A 20,197-nucleotide genomic window follows, 5' to 3' on the forward strand; every position below is an offset into this window, starting at 1 on the left:
GCTGAAATAATCCCCTTGTCACTGGCAGGACCAGATGGACTTTGCTAGTGATAACATTATGAAAGTGGTTCTTTGTACTCTACAAGTTACTCAAGGCCGAGAATAACACTCCAAGTCAGCTGAGCTCAAGATCCTCCCTTGTTGGCTGCACCGAAAATCCTTAGATAACAAGAGAATTTCCTTCAAGACAGATTGGGTTTTCCTCCTCAATTCCATTCTTTCACATTAAAAGGGAAAGCTATTAAAAAGATATGCTTTAATGTTCTGAATGGTAATGATCCTGCTTTTGAAATGCAGAATTTCAAAGCATAAAAGATGAAGAAGGGAAAATTAAAACATACAATTAAAATTGTAACATTCTTCCTTGTGAGTAAGAATAGGAACATAATCAGTTTTTCTGCTATTCTCCATCAGCAACACGAAACAGTCCAGCAAGAAACAAAAACAGAAACTCGACTCTACATCAAAACTCACATGGCAAAAACCAGCCTTCAAAGTTAAGTAGAACAAATACAAGTGTTAGTGAGCACACGCTGGGCAACTAGGGGTGGCAGTGAGAGTGAAATCTCAACTCTGTCAAAGCCAAGGAGAGCTTTGTCACCTGAATAAGATCCAACCAACCCTGAGACTGTCAGTAGATAGCCCACCCTCAGAAACATATCACAAAAGGATCCAACATGCTATCTTTTAACATTACTTTGAATTACTGTTAAGCCAGCAAAAATGCAAAGTGTTACACTGCCAGCATCTGTGGGCAACCTGAGACCACGCTGCTGATGCCAACAAGTCCTCTGGGGACAAAGCACTATTCTGGTTCATGCCTGCAATATAAAGGCACTTTGGACAAATTAGTTTACAAATATGTGACAACAAAAAGACTCTTTATACAATGGTTACTTTATATTTTCATCGTGCCTTTCAGTCCAGGATCTCCAAGTAGTTTTCAGTGAGATCAAACTGGCACTAGCATCTGTGAAGTACTATAAGCAATAGACATATGGAGAAACTAAGGCAGTGTTTTGCTGTCATACCTACTTCAGGGTAAATCTAGTCCTCTAATTTTGCCACTCATCTAGTCACCGGGCAGCCTCAGGCTGAGTCAGCTTAGGAAGCTGATCAGAGAAGGAAAGTCTTCCTTTGCTTATATTTATGGTAGGTTAGAAGCAAAAATGAACACTCCTCCTGAGAGCAGGAGGACTGCACAGTTTCTTCCAGCAGCACCATTTGCTTCAAATGTGTTACAGCACACAGGACTGGCTCTGTCTGAGGAGCAAAATTACTCACTTGGGTCAAGATTAGACACCTAGTCAGTACAAAGGGCAGGACTCTCAATACAGATCTCCAAAATTCCAAGTCCTATGCTCCATATTCCCAAACTTGTCTGTTAAAATCTAGGACCTTTTTACTTCATCAGCTTCTAGAAATGTACACCCTCTACGTGCTTCCTTCTCCCTCCACAAACACAGCAGTATTTAGAAAAAGACAAAGACTCAGGTGATGAAAAAATGAGGCTGTTGTTCCAAATCCAGAGAGAAACAGCAGTCGCTGTCTTGTGAAAGGCAAGTTGGACTTCTGCCTCTGAGGAAAGCAGCAGCTTTCAACTCTTGCTGCATTCTGAAACCAGCAGGAACTGCATCCCCCAGTGAAGCAAAACACTGCAAGCATGGGTTTATATAGAATGTCAGGTTTTTGGTGGCAATGAGAAACTATTCAATTGCCTAAATCTCAAATTCCCTTGCTAACACTTCATTCAGTATGAAAACATATACCTGAAATAGGACAAACAGTTGCACAACTTCACTATAGTTACAGCTGCACATTAAAACCGTAACGTCTTCTAAATTATAGGCAGTTTTATTGTGCAGAAGAGTCACTACCTCTTGGTACTCTCACTGTCAGACTCAAGACAGTTATTACCCTCTATCTCCAAGTACCAATTAACAATTGTAGTTTTTATTTAATCATCTTGTTGATTAATAAGAAAGATAACATTTATTTCCTTGTTTACATGCTATGATCCCTTGTTGAAATTATAACAACTCCTCAAGAGAATGTCTTCAAAGTGCAATCAAGATATACATTAAATCCTGATGAATTAACTATTTCTTCAATAGATCTGGCTGAAGGAGCTCCTCTGGGAAACATATGTGAAAGAGAATGAGATACAAAGGACGAATTTACTGAGGAATTGTGTATTCAAGCATCTAACTAAGCGCTAACAACTCAATGAGTAAATGCACCCAAAAAGGCCAAGCTAAGCAAAATATATAAACAAATAAACAGAAAAGTCAGCCTTTTTAAAATATAGCATCTCTGACAATAGCTCAGTAACACAGTTTTGGACCATTTAAAAAAGCAGATCGAAGACATCAAATCCATTACTAGTTGTCTTAACTTCCCACCAAGACAGAAAAAATTTCAAAATTATTCACTTTGAATAATATTCACACACTTTCTGCATCTCCACTGTTCAAAGGACAGTGCCATATGTTAGCTAAAGCAATTAACTGCTATAGTGCTGACAAATTCTCTTCCTATGAGTCTGGAGTGCAACAGTTTTACTAAGAACTTTGGCAAAGGCACTGCTGATGTCCATGCGAGATAACAGGAAACTGAAAAAGCAGAGGAACTGGAGTAGCTGTTGTAGAAAATAATCAGCGCTTTGATGGGCAACAGGCCAAGTGCACTAATAATTATGTATGTGGTTCACATTTAGAAAGCATCTCTTCTCAGGTACCAGTGCACAAAGCCTAATTACAATCTCTGTGTTTGAATGCAAAAATTACTTTGCTTGACATTAAAATGAGGTTGTTTCTGGAGTTGGAACATCACAGACGTCTTGTACCAGCAGTATCAAACAGCTTGTTGGGTTTGTTGTTTGTTTGGTTGTTTTTTCCTTAAAGGGAAAAGTTACAGAACTAATGGAAAGAATAGGGCAATTTAGGCAAAACAAAACATCACTATCAAACTGTAGACTCTGAATATGAATTTAAGTAATTATCATCCTTAGCTCCTACAAAAAGCACAGCCAGTTCTTTAACTACTACAAAAGCCAGCTAGGCAGCAGTTTTCATATGCTTTGCTTGGGCTCCTGGACTGGTCCAGGTAAAGAGTACCACATAAGGACTCATCAAATCCTTATGGATTTCTTACAGCACTAGCAATATACTTGGTGGCATCCTAGCCAAGTACTCACTAGGCCAAAATATAGGCCAGGATGGTTTGGACATGGGCCCAACTAAATGAAACAAAATCCTCACTTCAGTAAAATTCCTGAGAGTATGTATTTACAAGGAGCCTCTTTTGAGACACTCCAGAGTGCTGGATTTTCTGCAGTCCTTATGCAACAATCCATTACTGAACTTACACCTAACTTTCCAGCCCTTTTTTTCTCCAGCATTCCTTTTCTCAAGGGGATTTTGTCCCATGAAGACAGGGAAAGCTAAGCTCTTGTAAACTAGGCCCTTTTGCCTAGCATGAGAAAGACAGAAGTTGGGTTCATACCAGATCAGTTTCTTTAGGAGCCTAATTAGGTTCCATGCCTCTTTCCTGACTTGTTTCTTTTTCTCAAATTTAATCTTGCACAGGAGGCCCTCACATCCATCTTCAGGACCACAGTGGGCTGTCTGACCTTCTCCAATATCAACTTCTGTTCCCTCACAGGGAAAATTAGGACCTGTAAGGAATACTATGCAAAACTTAAGCATTACAGTAATTTGTTTTTCTGGGAATTTTCCAAGCCTTTTGTCACAGCTTTGACACATACATACACTTTCCACCTACCTTAACTTTCTCTGTTCAACCTCCACCAAGCACTTTTCTACAAAATATTCTTGCAAGGGAAACTAAGCTCCACGCTTTTACGCTTCTCTTCCAATTAAAGCATGAGACACCCACGTACAGTATTTTTACCTCTGGCTATGAGATCTACTGTCTGCATCTTGCTTAACTCTTTCCATCTTTAATAGAAGATGTCTTTTAAGACGCTCTGGAGAGTTCTTTTCTCATAGCTACGTGTCACAGTAGAAAATAAAACTAATATACGGCTCATGCAGGGGCACTCAAATATCAAATGACAAGGGACAGTCTCTAACCTGCTCTTTCCCCACACACAATTTACAGATTACTATGTTTTCTGCCATGCATGGATGAGACCAGCGAGGAAAAGCATGTCCAGATCAATGACATAATGCTCAGTACCTAAGGAATAAGACCGTGCAACAACAGTAGCTACAAAGCTTGCCCATTAAAATAACAATACAATTTTTTATTTTAAATTCTGCCTATTTGGTTAACATGACATTTCAGATATTCTGATGTACTGCAAGCTGATTCTAGCTTACACTCACTGCACACGTTCTGCACATTATAGCTGTGAAAGTAAACAGCACAATTTAAATCCCTAAAGAACAGTGTTCCTTCAGGGCATAATTTCTCCATGAAAAAGAAAACTAGATTTGAAAACTTTATAAATACGCACAATTATAAAATTTCTGCTTAACACTTTGTGGAATTTATTAAGCTTCAGAAGGTAGAGTGATGTGAAATAAACTCTGGGACACATACTAGAAATGGGTCAACAAAGAGAGATACAGAGGATTTAATTTACACAGTGGGTTTACAGACAAACCACCACAAGTCAGAAATGGAACTGGGAGTCCTGCTTCCCGTTATTAAACTCTACTGACAAAAATAATAAAAAAAAACCCTTCTGCACATTAATTTCAGCATGACTCATTACACATTAACAGTTTTAGTGTTATTAGCCAGCCTTATCTTCCAGAGATTACTGTCATTATTCATATTATGAGAATGCTTAAGGGCTTCACTGAGAGGGTCAAGGCCAAAGAAGCGTACAGTCCAAGCCTTAAATACCCTGAACTTTGGCGTTTACTCAAGAGTACACTCACTCAAAAGTTTTGGGTTGACCTTGACAGCCATCACAGGAGCAATTTTTACCCTGATTCTGAACTCTGCAAAGCCTGGGAAATTCTGGATGCAGGTTTACACTGGGAATCACTTTATTCTTCCAAACTTTCCCAGTTCCCAGCCCAACAAGACATCACTCCTCTGCCACATAACCCATATCCCAAGCTTTTCCCACTGCAAACCAGCTCCAAAGGAAGCAGTGGGAAAGTCACAGTCTGTCATTGTATCTGCAGTTCCAGTTATTGTTTCCTTAATTACTTGTCAATACAGACAACAAATAGTCGGATGTCCTACAATACACCCTCCAGTACTCTGTCCTGAGCCTTCCGCAACTCACAACAAACTGGACTGGCATTATTACTTTTATTATCACTATTACTGTTTGATTTGTGGTGCTAAAATTAGAAAGGCAGCACAATGAAACAGGTTCAGTTGCTACCCAAAGCCCCAAGCAAACTTAAAAATAAACAAGGTATCCATTTCCACTAATGGCACTCAATTTGGGGAAAAGGAAAAAAAATCTGGTTCAGAAAGAGCCATTTTTAAACAGAAAACTGTGAAAGTCTAAAATCTGTCATGAAGGTTTGGAAAGGACAGGCAGCACCTGTACTCCTACACTAAATTTTGTCCAAGGAGTCACTTAAAAAGTATACATTAAATTTTGATGCTATGGTTTGTTCTTCCCCCTAGAACAAGCTCATTGGGTTCCTGTGATGCATATATAGCTTCAGGAGGACACAATGGCTTTTCTCACGTCAGTACCATTGCACAAGTACAGCACCAAACCTTTGTTTGCTTAGTTGTCCCAGCAATGCTGTCGAGAAGTACTACCAGGAAGAACAAACAATTAATGTTCCTTATTTCAGTGGTTCAACTCCCTCAATAAATAATTAGTTCATCTGGATCACAATGCACAGCTCAAACAATGGCATTTTTATAATGGGTGATGGTAATAAATTTTCAATAGAAAACCATTATTCTGAAACATTCCAAAATGTCAAACCACACATAATATTGTGGGGATATTACCAAGCCAACATTATGAGAGAAAATATCTCCAAAGTGAGATTAAGTTCATGTCTTGCCTCTTGCACATAACATAATCTTGCAATTCAGGCTTGAATTTCAGACTCTCACTTTCAGCAACCTCTTAATTTCCTTTTACTATCTCTTATTAAAATTAGCAAGGCAGAAATAAAAATCAGCTATGTTGACATATTAGGATCATCTGCTCACAGTTGATCAAGGACAGGTCCAGAAGGGATTTTAAGAGGTTATTTACATTTTCCCAATGCTCCATAGTAGGATGAACTTTACCTAATACATTCCAAATATATTTTTGTCCAACTTGTCATCAGAAACTTCCAGTGAAAGTAAGTCAACAGCCTCCCAAGGCCATAAATTCCAGTTTTTAACTATTCTTACTGTTAGAAAATTCACACCTCATGTCTCTCGTAAGTCTGCCTTGTTGGAATTTATGTTCCTTTTTTTTTTCCCTCACCTCCCCAGCAGACATGCAGAGGACTTATTTCCTTCTGCTGCAGCAGCTGTTATCTGTATGAAGACCACTACCACACCTCAGTCTTCTCTTTTACAAATGAAAAAGTCCCAGTCCTTCTAATCTTACCTTACAGGTCAAGTTTCCTTGGTTTCTGATTATCCTTGTTGCTCTCCCTCTACTCCATTCTGATCTTCATAAAATGCAGAATTCAGGCTGAATGCATTGGTGAGCAATAGCCAAGACTCACTCGAATTCAGGCACCATGCAGAAAGACCATGTAAAGCCATTTGCGATAAACCCTGGAATATGGTAAGTTAAAGCAAACCCACAGGCTACCCCTGACATCAGAAGAGCTTCCTCATGCTGTACAGATCCAAGAGCTGATCCCTCCTCTCAGCTGCACGTTATTAAACAGAAGCAACCAAACATGCCTATTTTCAAGCATTCAAGCTATTTGCATGCAGGAATCCAAGGAGGAATTTTCACAGCTCTTCTCTGTATTTTTTCCCCAGGTTTAAGAGCAGATCTCTATGAGCACTGACTGTTACACCCCAACTGTTTTTTCTGCTCTCCCAAACCAGTGTTTTCTGAGGTCACTGCTACAAAATTGTCTCAAGTGATGTCAGCTCCATATTCTCCTCCAACGCTTGCTGATTTAAGACACTTTTCCTGCCAAAGAACATTGTTTCAACAGCCAGGACCAGGGTTCAGGAACTGACTTTTTAATATATACACCAGAATAACAGCTAGTCACCGCAGCCTGCCACATACCATTTCCAGCTCTGTTCACTAATGATGTTAAACAAAGCAAGAGCAGATGAACATATTGCTGTACTTCCACACTTGCTGTTTAGAATTGTACCATATGACAAACTGCTGAAAACCTGTGCAGGTTAATCTTTATGTAAGCAAGGCTGTCAACACCTAATATAGAAATATGTCAGTTCCCGGGCTGCACACTGCGTAGATAGCTATGTATTGAAAATACAGCTACCTGAATGCCAGCAATATTTCCTTGCTCTGTTTCATGAACTAACTGAGCTAAAGCAGGCAGAACCACATCAATCTAGGCACACTCCTTAGGCAAAAAAGTTAAGACTTATTTGCTAGTGAGACATAGACTCATGAAACAGTCAGGTTGAGGAAAATAAAATTCTACTCTCATTTATATTCTATCAAGAAAAAGTAATAAAGACATTTTTAAAACCACAAAGTAATGAAACAGAAACAATGGTGCTAACTAGCCCTTCATTATTAAAGTAATTACTTAAATAGATCACTTAAAATTTTCCTCTGCAATATCAGCTGCCTGTGTACAGAAAGAAGGCAGTATCAAAATGACTTACTGGGCAATAAATTATTTTTGTTACAAAGGATATTACACTCCATGCTATTCATCAAAAACAATCTGGTATGAAAAGCAAAAGCATTCTGCTAATTCAGGCTGCTCCAGGGATGAATGAGGCACATTTGCAAGTGGAAAAGATGAGAAAATGCACGATGTGGCTAATAAGGGTTCAATGGAAGCACTAGATTCAGGCAAATATCAGACAGGAAAGACAGAGACTGAACGAGGGAGAAATTCTGTATTTTCACATTCCTGATCACATATAGCAGTCTGAATAAAGGCAGCATCTGTGACTGTAAAGTCTCCTTTACCATAAAATCTCTGGGGTGGGTTATGTTTTCAGGTTACCTTCCTTTGCTCCAACACACCATCCCCACAGACATACCTTTCTCAGCACCTCCAGCTCCCTCAGTTCCACATCAGAGTGCACATCTAGAAAATTCACAGAGGATCCATTCCCACTTCAGATGGGTTTTATTTCAGATGCTTAGTCAAAGGTTTGACACCTATACTGCCAAGCAAATAACTTCTCAGGGGAGCATTTACTTATTCCTACTGTTAGTGAGTTAAATGGTCACTGACAGCATTAAATGATGCAGTAGAAATCACCCAAGTACAGAAGTCACATGCCCACATGAGTATTTTTAAACAGAGGAGGCACACATGGGCTTCTTAAAGCCCAGTGTTCCTGTGATTTATTTAACTGACATCAGTTCTGAAATGGTACTTCTCAGAGGTATAATGGGATGAAATTGCAGCATCATTTAAAATAGCACTTATCAGGAAATCATGAGATGCGTGTTCTTCCATCACTGCAGACGAGAGATTTGACTATTTCTGACCCAAAAATGACAACTTCAAATATCAGCAGAAATAAGTAACTCCTGAAGACCTGTTCAAGACACATTATCAAAGAATATTCTGAAGCTTGCCTTGGACTCTAACTAGTTTCACTCATAACATTTAGATTAGATTCATTTTATGGTGATTAACTTCCACTGAGTCATTTCCTCCCAGTAAAAACTCCATAGAGCAGTGCTTCTTCTTCATAAGTGAGCTCCACCACTTAAGACACAAAAAGCCCAACAAAGCAGAAAGCAACCCCAAGAGTGTCACTCTGTGATGACCAGCAAAGCAGCACTAACTGATGCTGAGTGAGGTAATGGCTAAACTCTATGAAATGTCCTGCCAAAAGAAACACCTTTCATCCTCCAGCAGGAAGGATGAGGGAAGTTTTAGAAAGACAAAATTCACTTCTATCTCACAGAAAATTTATAAGTACCTTCAGAGTAATCCTGCAGTTGATCCAGCACTGCAGCTATAATGCTGGTGCGTTATTTTGGTTTGACATTTCATTTTTGTTATAAATGATAATGTGGGATGTCTTATTTTGCCATGAGCACAAGGAAGCAAAGCAGCCTAGCTCAGAATAGAGACAGTGTCACTTGAAAGTCCATCTGCCCTGCAAACCACATCCTGCACACAGCAAACTGTTAGAGTGACTGCAAGTCAGCCATGAGAACTAAATATTCCATTAACTATCAGTCTGATTTTACTATTTTGCCTGCTAAGTTTGTCTGTCTTAATAAAGCACTAAGATAGCTACATTATTGGAAGAGTTTGGAAGTCACTAATAAAGCTGCAAAACAGGTGCCAACTGTCAAATTACATCCCCACAGGAAAGTCACCATTATCATTTTACCTATGGAATGCTCCATTCCCACTGCAGCAAAACCACCAGCACAGCTGCCACTGCCACCAAGCTGAGGAGCCCCAGATAACGAGGTCAGAGCAAGCACTGGTGTTCAGGAGTCCAGGAACCAAAAAAGCAGGCAGACTGGGAAGACTGGGGTAGGGAAGGGGCAGGAGAAGCAGTCCTCTTGACAAGCTAGGAAGGGCAGAAAAGAAGGGAAGAAGCCGAAGGGAAAAAGAGACTCTGGTAGCTAGACAACAGTGAGATTCCATATATTCAGGAAAATAATCAGGAACATTCAGCTATGGGTGAATGAGAAAATATAGAAAGGATCATATGAAAAATCCTTACATTAAGAGAGAAAAGAATAAGTTCAGAAAAGCAGATGAGAGAGAGGACAAAGGAAGAAGGAATACCTGCATGACTCTAGTCAAGATTTCCCATAAATAATTCAGACTTTTACCTAATTTAAAATCTCTTCCACTGACCACCATTTACCCCCATAAATAAATACAAACTTGGGTGGTTCTGAAGGCACAGATTCTCCCCTCTGACATATCTGGGAGCACATCTGTTTTAAATTACTCTGCTTTGCTCTTCCTCCTGGGCATCATGAATATCTCAGAATACAGAGCTAATCCAAGACCCAACTGCTGCAGCAGCAGTCTGTGCTGAACCAGCTAGAGCAGCTCAAAAAGCTGCCATGTCTCCTGGGGGGGGCTGCCTCTGGTGCTCCAGAATCATCCATCAAGGCACTCAGGGCTGACAAAAATCAGCCCTCCCCAGGGGTGGCCTCACATGATAAACATCTTTAAGGCACGTGGCCAGCAGAAAACACTGCAAGTGTTTTGTTGTGCCTCCAATTCTCTTTTTCTATGAAGCTGGAGTAAAGACTAGAACATCCTCTCCCAAATCCTGACCTCATAATGAAGTCCTCATATCATTAGAACCATTTTTTCCCTTCTTTCACTGTCTCCTCCTTTACATATTATCTACGAATAATGGGCACCAAGCTCCCTTCCTTCTTCATTTTGCCACTTCCAGCATAGCCCAACCTGCTCCCACACAACCTCTGTGGCTTGTGCTATCCAGGTGAGGCTTCTCCTTCCAAACATCTCCCTGACACTGATGCCTTGCACAACCTCTCCTTGGTTCTCACCATGAATCCAGAGGAGCTTCGTCTTCCAAGGCAATGACGCCCAGATGCCCAATGCTGCTTTATCTGATCACCACCATCCTCTCTTTTTCAGCCAATTCCCTTTGAGACCCTCTCAAATCCTCACCTCGGGCTTCCCACCTTGGCTGATCATTCAATGCCTCCCCCCTCTAATTAATTAGACGTTTCCTGATCACAGATCTATTGGCCTTTGGGACATTTTTTTCTTTGGGACTGCTTTCAGCAGTGTTCTAACCCAGCAGTGCCGATGTCCAAAACTTTACCTTCCCTCTCCTCCCAGTTACTCCCATTTCTTCACCTTCTCCCTTTGCTGAACTACAGCTCTGTATCTCATCTCTGTTTGCCCCATCAGTCTCATAGTCATCACGGATGAGCTCTTCACAGGGAGCTTGGCTTACCATATGCTGATAAAACACTGTGTAAATGTATGATGCAGTATTAGCAATGATACCAGTAATGATATTCTGTTCTTAAACATCCTGAGAGTCACTTCTTTTTCCAAGAACAAAGCCTACTAAATTCAGGCTTATCTTCTAATTTATCCTCCTTACGGGCTAACATGAAATGGGATATACCTAAAGCATACACTGTTTTGTTTGTCCTTAATTATAGGCAGTATTGTGCTGCCACAGCAACTAGGAAAGCTTAAGCTTCCCTAAGATGATACAAGATACTGCACAATGCTGCACACCCTGCCCTGTCTCCCGTCCCTGTGTAGCACCAAGCTCCATGCAGGTCATGTTTACTCTCCAGGGACAGCTAGCAACCACATTCCAGCAGCCGTGGCATGGCACCAGCAAGACAAGGCAAGCCCTTCAGTGACACCCGCTCCATCTCCATTTGTACATCTGCACGATGGCTTCCTTGCTCTCCCCAGCTCCATGCAGAGAAGAAAAGGGGGCCGGGAGGGCATCTCCCTCTCTAGCACCTGCAGTGGGGAGGAGGCTGCTCCAGCTCACTAGATTCAGAGGGATTCATTCATGGGAAAAGGCTAATTATATATCTGTCTCCCCCTGAAATAGCTAGATGCTCCACTTCACTTGCACATCTGAAGCTCTCCTCCAAGCCACGGATTTCTCAGCCACCCTTCCTGATCAGCTTCCAACAGTGATTAAATGGTAGCAAGAGAAACTGGGGCATTGCAGGACATTTAACAAAGACGGGTGAGTGCACCAAGCTGCTGTTGAGCTGCATTAATCCCAGGAAGCCATCACATCCCTGAAGAGCCCCACAGCTCCTGTGATAGTGCTAGGACACTGCAAAGTAGGGACAAACCATGCACAGGTTTGGGACATATCTGCCAGCAAGGTAGTATTAATTGGGAAGAGCTGGTACTCCAATTATTTTATTTTCCCAAATAATTAATTAAAATGTAATTTTCCCACATCACCTCAACACAGAATTTCTTGGGCATGATGAGGAAGCTTTAACAAGTGAGTTCACTTCTTCCCTTGACCCATCATTCATCAAGAATTTACTACAGTTACCTGTAACTATAGCAAGCACTTCTGTTGCAACCTCATAGTCTAGCTTAACTACCACAGGTCAGCACGAAAAGATCTAACTCAGGATGCAATGAGTCACACATTTTCTTCACCTTTTGGTGAACTACTACTTATTCATAACCCAGTTATCCACTTTATCTGTCAAAGAGATTTAAATTGTGCCAGCTCTGCACAAAGCCAAGATACCAGTGCATCCCAACAGGGTACAGGGCAAAAGTTTACAGCTGTTAAATACAGAGAACTGGTGAACTACATTATGAGCTTAGCAGAAATAGAATTCTTGCTTTTAACAGGACATAGAATGACAGGCTGAAGTGATTTAACTAGAAACATCTTAAACATGGCAACTTAAAAAAAAATGTTTGATTTCTTTATGCTTTTTTTCCTCTGCATTAAATTCTGAAAGTACTGATAGTCATGGAATAATCAGGTTTAACAGGTTAGCAGTAATATATGCCTCAAGTGTTCCTAATACATCATAATCTTCTTTCACAGAATTTGCATCACTGTCAAACCGAACTACTGATTTTCACTTGATGCTTTTAACATGTTTCTATGGTTACTTTCCAAGGTCGCATCACAGAAGCCTGAGCAGCAGTTCAGAAAGACAAAAGGCATTTTGCATCCTTCACCATACTAAATAATTTATAAAAGTTAAGGCATCCTCACGGAAAAAAAAATCGTAAAAGGATAGGTTCTGAGGTTATTTTCCCAGCAACAGTTTGAAGTGCAGTAAAATCAATATCTCTACAAAAGCCTTCAAGAACAAGACTATTTGACTAATGTTCTAAATGGTACAAAATGCTAAGGAACACATTCTAAGTTTAGATCTATACACACAAGCCTACATTAACTGCATGAATGGACCTTAAAGCCGAGTATGTAGACATATAATCTGCTGCTGTCAGCTTCATCTTTTAAATCAGGCACCAGGCAGAAAGTACTCTAAATCTAAAAAATGCAAAAATAAAACTGAAAAAAATGAAGTAAAAATGGTAATGACAGCCTTTATTAATTTCCATCATTTTTCATTCAAAGCCACACAGATTTCATTTGTCCCTGAAATGTTACAAATTTAAACTAGTGTAATGAAAGCTTGCACACAAAATATCTGAATTCTCTGCCTGCCGCTACACTGGATCAGAGTTTATTGGAACTAATTGAAGTGTCTGAGGCTTGGAACAAAAACACATTAGTCATTTAGTGGTTGTGCTAATATTGCTATGCCTTTCCTGCCGTTTCATTAGATACAGACTGCTTCAATACCCTAATCATATGCTCAGTCACAGCACAATCAGTACACAGAGTACTGACAAGCTGTCCCACCATGCCTAAAGCTGATAAGGTGTCTGCTCTACGAGTAACCTCAATTATTGACTATATTTTATGGTCAATCTAATGACCAAATGCTTATCAGTGAACCATCAGGTGCCTGTAATAGGATAGTGACCCTTAGTTTATATGTACCATTACTGCTCATTAGTGAATAATTAGATTCTTTAATCCACAACTCACAGGCATTAAAATATGATGGAATATCCTGAATCTAGAAAAAGACAACGACTATGCTTATTTTAACTCTTCAATTACATTACTCAGAGACTGTATGTTGTATCTTCTTAAGAAAAGCTGCTTGTAAAAAGCATATCATGTGTAATGTTTTATATCATGTCTAAATTGACACAGCTTTCCCAAACATGCAGGAATATGAGGAGAGTGGAAAGATAATGGGTATGATTCACCACTATGATTCTACAGATTTATTAACTTAAATTGTTTTAATCTAGCAAAGCCCATCAATGCTGCAAATAATTTAGAAACCGGGAAACTAGTGAGTGCATAGTGAGTGCTAAGTTTGGAAAACTAATTCATCAAACAAAAGTAGACGGATGTAAGGGAAAGTAGCTGTTATTTCCCTGCTCCAAAGGCAGCAATCCCATGGCAACAAGTGCAACCCTATGAGCAAACCAGCTTGAAAAGATCTGAAAATAACCCAACACCAAACAAGACTAAAATTTAAGAAGAGGGACTTAACACAACTTGTCTTGTGCTCAACACTGCTCAGGGTCACTTGCATTTATATATATTTTCTTTTAAACAGTTTTGCTTCCTCCTAGCTGCCCCATCACTGCTCTAACCTTCCTTACAGCTCCCCTGTGCACCGACGCCAGACACCCACACTTTTACCAAAAACACTGTACACCCACCCAGCAGCACAGGCAGTGCCTGCCATCACTGTCACCAGCCACCAACAGGCAGAAATGGCATGTTAATGGTGATGGCTTCAATTTCTTGGAGGCCTTGATTCTCCTGCCAAAGGAGTTGTATTTTCTTTTTTGTCAGATAGCCCATTAACCTCTTCCCAAGTGCATGCCCATTCTGCTCCTCCTCCTTGCTGACCTTCTCCTGCCTGTTCTTGAAAGCACCATTTCCTCTCTTCCCCAGGTGTCTGGGTGACAAAAAACCCAACAGCTTGTACAGCTTTATACTTATATTTACTTAGTTGCAAGCACAGCCTACAGAAGGGTCCTACAACTATCTCACATATTGTCACTTGGGAATAAAAAGTTTGTTCAGGTTTCTTATTAAAAAAAAACAAACCTAGAAACAAGTATAAGTGTGGAGCATTAAGCAAGGCATGGCTTGTGCCACACCAAGGGATAAAGACCAGCTTCATTCTTCTTAAATCTGAAGAACACAAGATTAAACTTCTCCTGCATTGTCGGGGTAAACTGGGAGCCTCTTCACAGCCATGCCCACGAGCTGTGCTTTTTGCTCTGGCTTTCTTATTCTATCAGCGACCTACTGAGAAGCTGAATTTTCTGCTAAATCCTCTGGTCCTTCAGTAACATGACCATTGAGTAATGTCTGGCAATTTGCCTGTGTGACACAGTCAGATGTTAATCAAAGCTCTCCTCCTTCTATGACAGATCAGAGTAAGGAAAAAGCTTAAAACTGATTTAATTTCTTAATACGCTTCTGTCTGCTGGCTCTAGTATTTGGCTTTGATTTTGAATACTTAGCACTTCCATGCTAGACACTTTGCATTTCTAGGTAATGAATAAAATACTTCTTCTTAAAAAAAAAGCAGAACATAATTAAGCTTGAAAAAATTAAATATTACATTCAAATGAGAAAGAGCTTTTGATGAATATGTAGATTAGGGCTGCACATATGCTTCACAAAATCAGTGGATTCATGGCAAAGACTACTTAAAGATACTAATTTTAACCATGGGTGCCTCTTATCACCAGGTAAACATTCTGCTGCAGCTCTTAGTTATTATTTTCCAGGTAAGGATATTAACTCTGTATGGTCTTTTGAGTTTGTGACCTCACCAAAAAAAAAAAGCAAAAAAAAAGCTATGACTCCCACTGAGGAACAAACTGGAATAAAAAAACCAAACAAACAACCAAAAAAACTTGCACAGACTTCCTCCCTTCCCAGGCACAAGACAGCCCACAAGCAAGAGTCAAAGGGTGTTATTTCACCAAGTAGAGACACTAGTATTAATGTGAAAAAGGCATTTATTTGCTGCCAGGAAACTATGCCACAGCCCAAAATCTAATTGTGCTAAGACCTGTACAAACACAGTTAACACTGTTTCATGTAGAACAAGACTGGAATCTTTTATTTATGTTTAAAAAAAAAAATCTGCATCTAGTGTTGTTGCTGCTAAGGAAATCACAGATGCAGCTTCCACAAGCACCCTATGAAGGCTTTGTCTTTCAAAGTAACTAACCCTGCACCCTGATACACTGAATGCTAACATACTCGCATATTTTTGCCTAGCTACATTTTTTCTGTGACAAAACAGCCCTTTTCCCAAGCTACAGTCCCAACCACAGCCCCTTTTATAAAAGGGCTCTTGTCAAAAGATGGAGGTACTCAGTAGATTTGGTCAAAGAGAGGGCAATGATTTGAAAAAAATAAATATATGTGTGTTTGTGATTATCAATATATTAACTGCATTTATTCCAGTAGAGAACAAGGAACAAAATGTGACAAGCTCTGCATAACACGAATAACACACTGGCCCTGATACGAAGTTCAGAATTTAAGTGGCTGAGGAGAAAAACACAGCAAGGAAAGAAACAGCAAATACGTTGCATAGGGACTACAGCATAACACTAGTGCCATGACTCCTCTTCCATCTCTAGGTGCTTGCTGAGCCAGGATTAGCTGAACAGAGAGACAAAGGGCAGAGAAGTAGATGCTGCTGCAAAGGATTCAAGGCAGGGATGACCTTCTTCCTCAACACACTTGAGGCTGGATGGTGCAAAGGGGAAGAGAAGATTGTGCGGGAAAGGCTGGAGGAAAGCAGTCTGATATCCCATCAGTACTGAATAAAAATCACCAAAATTGTTGATAACCCAATACTTGTGGTCCCTGCATAAGCCGCTTCCACCCCAGGTTCCGCCAGCATCTGTCTCTCTCTCATCTTTGAAGATTTCCTCTTGTTCCTCTCCCCTCTTGCTCAGGACTGCATGGCTCAAGGGCAGGAGGGAGACTCAGCATGGAAACTTTGATCCATAAGGTCCCCATGACAGGAGGAGTCAGAAGAGAAGAAGGAGCAGTGGGAGAGGGAGCCTCTCCTGAGGCTAATGCCAATGGTGGTGGAGAAGCCTGGCTAGGACTATGTAATGGTACCCACCTGAGGACCTGCTTAATATATTTATGTCGGCCAGGGATCAATAATGGATCTTTCTCCCTCAGCCTTTGTGAGATTTTCTGTGTTTCAATTTGTATTTTTAATCAGAGTAATAACTGAAATTGTTTCTTGAACACTTGCTTTTAGGGAACCTGAGATTTTTAGACAGATTCTGGAATACTGAGAAATGAATGCTGAAATACATTAATCAGCAGTGCAATGAAAGATCATGAAAATGCTACAAAACTAATTCAGATAACTGATAAAGGAAACATTTATTTCTCACTTAAGTCTCTCTCTCCAACAACAACTACAAAAAAAGAAACAGAAGTGAGTGCTTTGTACAAAAAAATTTCAACCAGCCCTGTTCTTTGCTTAAAAAATTGAAGAGAATCAATTTTGAGCAGAGGAAACATGGAGAGGGAATAAGCAATGTACTAATGGGTTTTAAAATGTTTTAGCTAGCAAATAGCTGCTAAAGCTATAAAACTCTGTTTCACTCAAGGCAAAGACAGATTCATGAGAAGCAATTAGGGCCTGATCCAACATACAATGATGTCATTTGCAGTCTTACTGCTGACTTCAAGAATCTTTGAATCAAGCCAACAACAATCATTAGTAAGGATCTGACGCTTTACAGTAAAACCAGAACTGAGTTTTGCTGACCAGTGACAGAAGCATCACTGGGAGAAAAGATTTGGGGTCTTACTTCAGATTATTAGGCACTGATTTATTTCTTTCAATTCCCAGGAGGGTATTTTATTTTCTGGATTCCCCAGAGAAAGTTACAGTCCTAACATCTGCTTACAACATACAGATTCACACTGAAATAAACCCAAAGTAGATTAAGCTAAATCATATTGATCATACCCACAATATGAAATACAGTAATGAAAGCCGGGTTGCTGTCCAGTCCAGGTACTTTGGAGAGGACTCATCTGTCCTTATTTAGGTAACTAAACAAGAAAAGAGATGTCTGAGCTCTTCCCCAAACCTTTCCTCTCCACTCCCACTGATCTCAGACACCTATCTTAAAATGAAACAAATCATCCTTTGTAGGCAACCATCTCTCTGTGTCAACTTTAAACCTGCAGCACTTAGCAGAGAGACAAAACACTAACTTACACACCCCGCTGTTGGAGCGGTCATTTCCCAGCCTCTTGCATACAGACAGACTGTGATATGTAGGCATATAATGCTTAAGACTCACTGTACTATGTTCTTCTGAAAAACAGAACCTAGTAAGTTGAGCTCCTTCTGAGGTCAGTTTGTAATATACAGTAAACATAATTTTTGCAATGGTGCAAAACATTTTAAAGATCAAGGAAAAGGAAACAATAAAATTACCATCATGATTACATGATAAGAAGAATCCTCACTCAGTGCATAAATTTGACTTTCATGCCATTCACAGACATACGTTTTGCAATATTGTCTCAAAACATGTTCAGTTCTGACTTTAAAAAGGAGTTTGGAATACAAATACAAAGCCTTAAATTTTGTTGTTTTAAATACCATCTGCTTGACAGCGTATTGCATTTAATCAACATTGCTAATTACAACCAACATTTCACAAACAAAACTAACATAATTTTCATTATAAGACCCAAGAATGGAAAAAAAAATAAAAAACAACTGTTCTAGGCTACTGCTAAAAAAAGAATATCTTAAACTGTTTTAACTGTTGTTACCAACTATGGAAAAACTTTTATTTGCACATATAGGTCATACTACTGAACAAAGGTCTAACCTTTTTTTATGTAGATTTAAGTGAAAAAAACCTTGTTACTTCAGTTTCTGCTCCAAGGAAACCTACAGAGTAACAGACTTGCTACAGGTGGAAATGCCCATTATAGATAAGATAGAGACACACATTTTCTTGAGTTTTGGTCAATAAAGGTTCCTGCTCAGGTCTCCAGAGAGAGAAATGGGGCATCACCATCACATATCTGCTCCCCAGTGGCAGGGAAGCCACAGTCACAACAAGGTGACCAACTCCACCTCTCAGCAACCAGCACTACACTCTACACCTCCTATGCATGGCAAGGAGACTCAACAGCGTTTCACAAACATTTGAAGACCCATAAGCAGTTACAGAAACCAGAAAGGTGAAAGACTACCTTATGAAGAATGAAGCCGCAGCTGAGGTACCTGCCGAGACCCCAGCTGGAGCAACCAGGCTCTGGGAGGCTGCCGAGCTGCCTGCTCCCGTGGGGTCGGAGTTGTTCTGTCCTGAGCTGATCTGAACATTGGGACCATCCCGGCCACTCTCTGCTGTTGTTTCTGCCTGAAAAAAAATAGTAACAACAAACATATGTACAGGTTAATACACCTGCTGAATGGCCATGGCAGGGAGAAATCGCATGCAGTACTTCCAAAGAGAGTCTTTACAAGGGCAAAGGTGAAGACACCACTGGCTAGGGAGTGACACAGCTGGACAAGAGTAGAGCAGTAGGTCCAGCAACAGAGAAGGTAAAAGCCATGACCGCAGCAGACAAGCAGAATAACACAGAATACCCTTTTGTGATGGGTAATGCACAGTTAAATAGTTTGACAGGCATGAAGAAATGGAAAACGATAAGCAGAACCCTTTTGTTTTACAGTGTTATTTGGGAGCTGGCAGCACTGTTTATCTGGTTCAGTTATAACTGTCAGGAATTATTTCTCAGTGGCACATCATCTGTAAGACCTATCTGTTTAAGAGGAACTAACAAAACAGTCACATTTGTAACGTGTTTCCACATGAATAACCCCAAGAACTACATTAAAAAATGATTTTTTTAAAACACATATACAGCCCTGCTTTTCAGCGTTATCTGTCTTAGCAGCACAAGTACACGGCATTTTTGACTCCTGCAAACCATCCCAGTGGAAGGAGTGTCTGGAGATGCATCTTCCCCAGCATAAGGCATGTGCGGTATCTGAGACAGAGTTTGGAGGAGGGGGAGTGACTGTTTGGGGATTTTGCCAAAATATCAGACATCTGTATTGTGAAATTATGTCACATGGATATCTTCATGCTTAGGCCACCAACCCTTTCTGTACCAAGTTCAATTAAGTCTCATCAGTCAAATGCTCATTGACAGTGCTGAGAAGGCCTCCTTTTCAGAAGAACCTGCTCTGTGTCTGGGAGTACTGAAGATTTAATTAAAGACGACACCACAATAAATATTTGTCAAAAGAGTTAATTGCTTCATGTATGATAATATATGATGTTTCTGTCATCTGAAATACTACTTTGACATTTCCAACTAATTAGCTAAAATAAATTCCAGAAAAGGAGACAGCCTTGTAATGAAGCACAAACGCAATTAAGTACTTCCTGGGATGCCACCAAATTTTAAATTTTGTGCTGCCATAGATAATGTTTCACAACTACAGATATACAGACAT

General features: G+C 40.1%; 1 protein-coding gene across 1 annotated transcript in view; it reads right to left on the reverse strand.

Annotated features, from left to right (window-relative positions):
• Positions 1-20,197, reverse strand: part of KIF26A (kinesin family member 26A) — a 65,957-nt gene that overhangs the window by 30,337 nt on the left and 15,423 nt on the right. The window contains exon 2 of the mRNA XM_029083986.1: positions 18,925-19,091. Within this exon, the coding sequence (XP_028939819.1) occupies positions 18,925-19,091 (167 nt within the window). The remainder of the gene's footprint in view (positions 1-18,924; positions 19,092-20,197) is intronic.

The sequence above is a fragment of the Antrostomus carolinensis genome, unplaced genomic scaffold, assembly GCF_000700745.2.
Source record: "Antrostomus carolinensis isolate BGI_N321 unplaced genomic scaffold, ASM70074v2 scaffold2633, whole genome shotgun sequence".
Lineage (NCBI taxonomy): Eukaryota > Metazoa > Chordata > Aves > Caprimulgiformes > Caprimulgidae > Antrostomus > Antrostomus carolinensis.